Genomic DNA, 7,004 nt, shown 5'->3' with positions numbered 1-7,004 from the left:
CCTCCGTGGCCTCTACATCTATTCCTGCCTCCAGGTACCTGACCTGAATTCCTGTCCTGACTTCCCCGGGTGATGCACTACAGCCAGTAAAATGAAATAAACTTTGTCTGCTCCAGTGTTTTTGGTTTGTTTTGGTCTGGTTTGTTTGTTTTGTTTTTCTTTTGTTTTCTTTTGTCATGGTGTTTTATTACAGCAGTTGAACCCCTAGCTAAGACATCTACCTTCATGGGGCTCACCGTCTGTCTGCAATCAGACGGTCACAGCTGAATTCCTAAGGCACTGAGGGAAGGAATTAAAAGCACAGAATGGCTTGGCCTAACTTGTCCACCTGGAACTGGAAGAAGATTTTTCGTATCTGAAAAGCAACATAAAATTGGAACTCAAATCCCAGGAGAAGGAAGCATATGTGAAGGAAGTAAAAGGAGCTAAAAATGGTCAGAGCACAGAGGAGATAGGCAGGAAGCAGCAAGGGAACTAAGAACAGCAGACTAGGCAGAGCAGAAGTGTGGCCACTGGGCCCTCCAGAGTCACTCTCAATATCTAACAAAGTCACCAATAACACCAAGTGCATATGCCTCATTCCTCAGCCTCCCACAGCCTTGACAACAAGGAGCACATCTCTACTCAGCTATTGGAAAATGGTGAGTTCCAGTGTGCATGTTTCACATGAGTTGCACAAAGAGAAGTTCTAGCCTGAAGAAGAAAACGTCGATATAAGTCTATATCTCAAGGCCACATAAATGACTAACCTTTCATAGCTTTGCAGATTTCTCAATTTTTCCCTTGGCTTGCTATAAATACTCCCAAAACATATCTGTTACTTTTATAATCAGAAAAGGTAGGATAATTCCTTGGTTCACTCTCTAGCACAAAACTAAAGAGAAAGGAAGGAAGGAAGGAAGGAAGGAAGGAAGGAAGGAAGGAAGGGAGGGAGGGAGGGAGGGAGGGAGGGAGGGAGGGAGGGAAGGGAAGGGAAGGGAAAGGGAAGGGAAGGGAGGGGAGGGGAGGGAAGGGAAGGGAGGAAGGAAGAGAAAGAAAGCAAGAAAGAAAGAAAGAAAGAAAGAAAGAAGAAAGAAAGAAAGAAAGAAAGGAAGGAAGGAAGGAAGGAAGGGGAAGGGAGGAAGGAAGAGAAAGAGAGAGAGAGAGAGAGAGAAGAAAAGAATGAAACAAAAGCCTAAATATGGTGCTCACAACCCCTCCCTGTATAAAGACCTACTCCCTAGAGCTAATACCCATACTACAGGGGTCCATCCATCATTGCAACATTGTTTGCTAGTGAATCATTTCTGTCAGTGAGCTATTAGGTCATCTCTCTTGATCTAAAACTGCTTATACCTACCCACTTTTTCTCCTGCTTAAATATGCCAACGTTCCTCCCCAAATTGGTCCTCTATTCTCCCTGAAATTAGCTCAGTTCAGGTTTTCACATACAGCACTACCCTCAATCTAGTGATTGTGATCTCAGCAATCTGCTAAATTCCATGTTCACGATTTTCTATAAATCCATCCATCCATCACTCTGAGAATTTCCTTCTCTGGGATTCTGGGATGTAACCTCTTGACTACATGCCTGATAGATGACATTCCTACCCTGGCTTGATAAGTAAGTGCTGGCACTTACAGATGTTAATGTAAGTTCTATACTGTATAGGCTTTGAGTAGTCTCTATGAAACTGTAGTCTAGTTGGCCATTATCCCAGTTCTAGACAATACCATCTTTCCTCTGGTGCTTAAAGAGCTGTCAGTGTTTAGGAAGCCAATCTGCTTCTGTTTGCAGGATGCTTGTCTAACAAAGCTGTGGTTCTAAAACAAGTGGTACTGCTTCTGCTTAAAGTTAAGGAGCTCATTTGATGCCTTCATTGTTCCTCAACATAAGATAATCTGCCTGAGAGACTCTTCTGTCCTTGAAAAGCTTGGGGAGATGACTGAAGACTTGTAGACTTAACTCCAGGATGCTGGAGGAGAAGATTGTAAAAGCTGGAAGCTGAGAATCCATTGGAAATACCTTAGTTCTTCTATTTTGGAGTCTCTAGCCATGAATGACAAGATGCATTTCTATGCATGATCTTAAATGACTAACATTTACATGCACAGTTGGGTCAGGATCTGATCCCATATTTTGAAGCAATAAAGGAGGGAGATAGAAGTTGAAGAAAGAGGCTTCAATTTCATCCTATTATTAATTAACCCATCAGGCATTCCATGAGGAAGTAAGATTCTGCTTTTTTAGCAAAAGCAATTTCATCTTCATTTCACTTTCTTAGCACTCAATCATATTGAATGACGTCCCCACTGACATAAGTCAAATTGAGTTGGATTTATAGTAAAAAGTCAGGTTTAATGGGGCAGCTCTCGGGTGGGTTCAGTGAAGTCCCAAGGCTAGGCTAGGGTAGAGGCTTCTTAAAGGGGAGGAGGGGATGGGGAGTTGTGACTTGATGGTGAGGTACTAGGGTTATATCTTGATTTGGTAAGTTTAGAGACCTGGATGTGAGTCTTAGGTCCCGTAGTCACATTGGAATCCAGGAACTATGAGCTTGTGGTGTCCATTATTTGGCGAGCTTTTGCAAACATGAGCTCCTGGTCAGAAGAGAAGGATGGAGACCTTTTAGTCCAGGCTATCTTCCTTTCTCCCGAATCCTCCAGGCTAGCACATAAGTCTAGAAGTAATCTTATACTTGCAAGATTCTAATTCTTATCTCCCAAAACCTTAACTTCTACCTCAAAAAAAGATACCTACGTCCTAATCTCTCAGAACAAATCTTTGATCTAATGACTCTCATCTTTGATATGTAAGCTATAATATACTGCGAGAATTGTCCCAATTTTACCTTCAAATCCATTTAAAACATTAGCATTTCATACTACACTATCTAAATTATTCCAGTTGCCAAAAATGTGTTGCATGTCTTGAGCTTTTCAATGCTATAATGATAAAAATACCTCAGAGAAATGACTTAAGGGACGAAGCACAAATGTTGTCTATGATTTCAGAGGTTGCAACCTAACATCAAAGAAAGAGCCACTTGTAGCATAATGGTCAGAAAGCAGAGAAAGAGATTCATGGTGACTCATGTTAATATCCCCTGCACAGAAATCCAAGGCCAGCTTGGTCTACATAGATAGTTTGAGGTCAGACTGGGCTATGTGAGCTTGTCTCAAAAACCAGAAGTAAAATAAAAAAGAACAGGACCAGATTTATCTGCCAAAGGTATGCCACCAGTAGCCCACTTCGTCCAGTCTCCATTATAAAGGTCCTACCATAGCACCACCAGACTGGGACCAAGTAATCCTTTATGAACCTGTGCTAGACAGTTCATATTCACTACAACATCAGAGAAAGGTAGATATTAAAGTTAATAAACACTTTCACAAACCTCAGGAACATGCCAATGGCAGAAGGTAGCTCAGCATATCCAGTCTATAAAATGGGATATGTGAACTCAACTTGGAAAAATGATAATAGCAGAATGAGAATAATTAAAATATAATTCTCAAAGTAATGTCCCATGTTCCAAACTATTTTAAGGAAAAGAAAACTGACTGAATGTCTCATTAAAAGAAAATCCTATATAATCTTTTCCAAAACTAACTGGAGTCAAGTATTGATAACTGAATGTATGAATGTGAATAACCATTACCACTAACCTAACTATAGCTGGCATTTTTAGTATAAATGTATTTGTTACATTATCCTATAACCCTAACTGCTCATCTTTTTCAGCACACTTACTGATTACTCAACACCAATCAACTGTGTTTCATGGAGAAGTTTCTGATAGATCAATTTATGACACTCAATAATGACTTAATCTGTAAACAAATGGCTATAAATGTTTATAAGTTCATAAAGCATCCAAATGAAAGAAAAACATGCATATTATAGTATCAATTTGTGGGAGGGGATTTTTACAGTTAAATATGGAGTTTAAGTTAAATATGTAATTAAACTGTCCAGGTATTTGTGCCAGAACATTTACCATACTGGGTAAATTGTCAAGAAGACAAGTTTTTAAGGTAGATGTGGGCCAGTGTTTCAGAAGGCACTGCTATGGCCGGTTCACTGTGCTTGGACTGTCTGAATGTATGGCACTGTTTACCCTGAGTGTCCGCATTCCTCTGGAGACTGGAATTTCCGTAAGTGCTAGCCAGAGGACATGTATGTGACCAATCCCAACAAAGCCCCTGGGCTCTGAGTCTCTAATGGACTTCCAAGCCTTATACCCGCATTCCTATGCTTTCATTGCTCCAGGAAGTGTTTTCTGTGACCCATGAAGGAAGGGCAGAGCTCAAGCAGCTTCAGAAAGAATTCTGCAGAAGCCCTGCCCGAGAGTTTGTACTGAACCAATAGAATACTCCTATTACTCAGATGTAATTCAGACTAACCTAGAGTACGACTACCTGCTGAGTCTCATGGATTTTTCTAGAAATTCAAATGTGGAGAGTTTTAAATACCAGGACAGAACCAGCAGCTTTTTGAAAGCCCAGATCCTTACCTTCTGATACGCTTCATAGATCACATCAAAGTGAAAAGCCTGGGGCATTTCGCTTGCCCTGTGCTTGGCACGGTCCAGTGAGTGGTCTAAGTGACCATCAGCAGACGGACTGACGACAGTGGACACCAGAGGTCGAATTGCTCCTGCTGCCTATAAGACAAGGGGGAAATGCATACTTTACCTACAGAGCATTTGAAGGTTAAACTCTAAATTCAACATCTCACTTCCAAAAAAAAAAAAAAAAAAAAAAGACTTCAGACTTTGAACAATCTCACCCAAGAAAGCAGGTAAACAAAAGTGTTTGCTCAATCCACAATTCACATCGAAAATTTTAAAAATCAATTTCATAGAGTAGCAATCCCATGCCCTTCAAGATGGAAATACTGTTTATTATATATTCAACTGTCTTTCTATCGGGCAGGCTAAATTGCCTCAGCGAGTAACCAGTGTGCTGACTATCAAGCCAGATGACCTGAGTTTGATCCCCAGGACCTGCATGGTAGAAGGAGGAAGCAAACCCCCACAGGTGGTCCTCTGACCTTTACTTGCACACTGTGACATATGCACCCTCACACATCACACACACATAAATAAATGAAATAAAAATCCTTTCCATCCTAAGTCACTGAGGTCAAACTCTGTAAAAAAATGCTACGGGACAATCGGGTTTTCCCTGAAGATGGGAGGGAAAGAAAGAGACTATTGTGAAACCATTGAAATGAGTTTCAAATTAATGCTCAGAAATGAGTGTGCTTTCAGAAAATTTAATTTACACATTGGATCATTAAAGAGACAAACTCCCTAGGATCCCCACTATGAGACTAAACAACCTGAATGACAACGAATTTATGTCTTGCTCTAATTCATTTTACAAACACTTCTTTTCAGATATAAAGTCCGCGCAGCACTTCCTCAGGCCAGGCGTCCACTTGTTTCCATTTCTACAATGGAAGCCCTGTCTTATGAACAGCTGCAGCTAAACTGCATGTTAAGGATGACTCCTTCAGGACTGACCGTCTGCCATTTACTTTCATCAGGATTTCCCTGGCATCATACATGACTGCCCTTACCAGACAGCTACCTCAATGACGCAGCCGCAAAGGAAGTATCCAAATCGGGCAGTCAACTAAACCTCTGTATCTTTACTCCAACATGACATTTCTTTCTCAGAATGTTACGTGAGTATCTTGGCTCATGAGCCATAAGCCAAGAGCGCAAGTGTGCTCTGAAGAGGCCATCAGCTGATCCAGACGACCCACAGGAGAGTTTACCGAAACCAGGGAGTTGATTAAAAACAGTGTGAATGCATGAGCCAAGGAGACAGTTTATAACTGCTTCACCCTTTCCAGCCCATCAAGTCCAACATGGAGCCTAGACACAAATGCAAAAGCAATACAGCCAGAGGTGAAGGGACTCACACCTATGACCTACAATGGGTAAAATGGGAAAAAGATATGTACAACCTAATTTTTAAGATATTAAATTTCCATACAGCTACCAAAAGGCACTACTAGAATTCATGCCAGACAAGGAGTGTCACAGACTTTCCCCGGTGAAGCAGGCAGTAAAAGGTATAAAAAAATATTTCTAATGCAACCACTGAAAAAGCCTCTGAGAACTGCCCAAGGGGCCTTCAGGAGACTAAAATCTTATTTGAGAAAATCTGAATCATGGTTGGGAATAAAAAGAGTATGTGGCACTTCAGCAGTGGCCTGTTTCTCCTCCATCCTTAACTCAGTGTAACAGCAGCTCCAAGACAGGCAGAGCTTAAAGGGGGGTAGGGGTGCAGATGACAAAAAACAATACAAACAAAAGTGCAGGGCCCTAGTTCCAGGTCATAGTGGGAAAAGCAGGGAGGCAATGGTCCCCTCAGCACCTTTTATAGACACTGAAACCATGCAAATGTGGCCCAGATGTTCTGCTCACAGGCAGAGCAAAGTTTCTAAGCTAGGAAATGACAGGAAGGCAGCTCAATTCTTCAAGGCTCTCTTTAAGTACCAGGGTAATGAAGTAGGTGTCACTCCAAAAAGGACTGAAAGCTATGCTCACCCACAGCTCCAGAGTAGCACAAAAATTTTATAGAGGGAGAGAAGGGGTCTAAGATTAAAGTTCTATTAAACTCCCCTTCAGAGAAAGAGAGAGGGAGAGACAGAGGGAAAGGGAAAGGGAAGGAGAGGGAGAGAGAGAGAGAGATTCAGAATAAGTACATTTTTAGAAAAGGGAGATTATAAGAATGAACAATTAAGAGGATACTGGAGCTACCAAAAAAAAAATTTAGAAAGCTAAGTTTAAGGCTATTTACCAGAAGACACAAGAAGCACAGCAGCAAAACTCCCACCCACTAGGATCAAAACAAACTTCAAACATTGGTCTTAAACCTACCCCTGCAGAAAGGCCAGTGTTTAACTGGGTCAGATTGCAGAGTAAGTATGCCACGGGCATTATTAAAAATAGAGCTGAACAGCTCCCAAAGGATGGTGTTGAGCAGCCAGGAGTGATACCAGTCGGCAG

At 41.4% G+C, this 7,004-nt stretch overlaps 1 protein-coding gene across 5 annotated transcripts in view; it reads right to left on the bottom strand.

Annotated features, from left to right (window-relative positions):
• Crppa (CDP-L-ribitol pyrophosphorylase A) overlaps positions 1–7,004 on the bottom strand; it is a 276,760-nt gene that overhangs the window by 232,879 nt on the left and 36,877 nt on the right. For all 5 annotated transcript variants that reach the window (XR_005505559.1, XM_039112670.1, XM_039112669.2 and 2 more), the window contains 1 exon segment: positions 4,494–4,643. Coding sequence is in view for 4 of the 5 variants with exons in the window: in XM_039112670.1 (XP_038968598.1) it covers positions 4,494–4,643 (150 nt within the window). In the remaining variant the exon portion in view is untranslated.

Source organism: Rattus norvegicus, chromosome 6 (genome assembly GCF_036323735.1).
Source record: "Rattus norvegicus strain BN/NHsdMcwi chromosome 6, GRCr8, whole genome shotgun sequence".
NCBI lineage: Eukaryota > Metazoa > Chordata > Mammalia > Rodentia > Muridae > Rattus > Rattus norvegicus.
The sequence above is the reverse complement of the archived record's forward strand: the minus strand, read 5'-3'. Positions and strand labels throughout refer to the sequence as shown.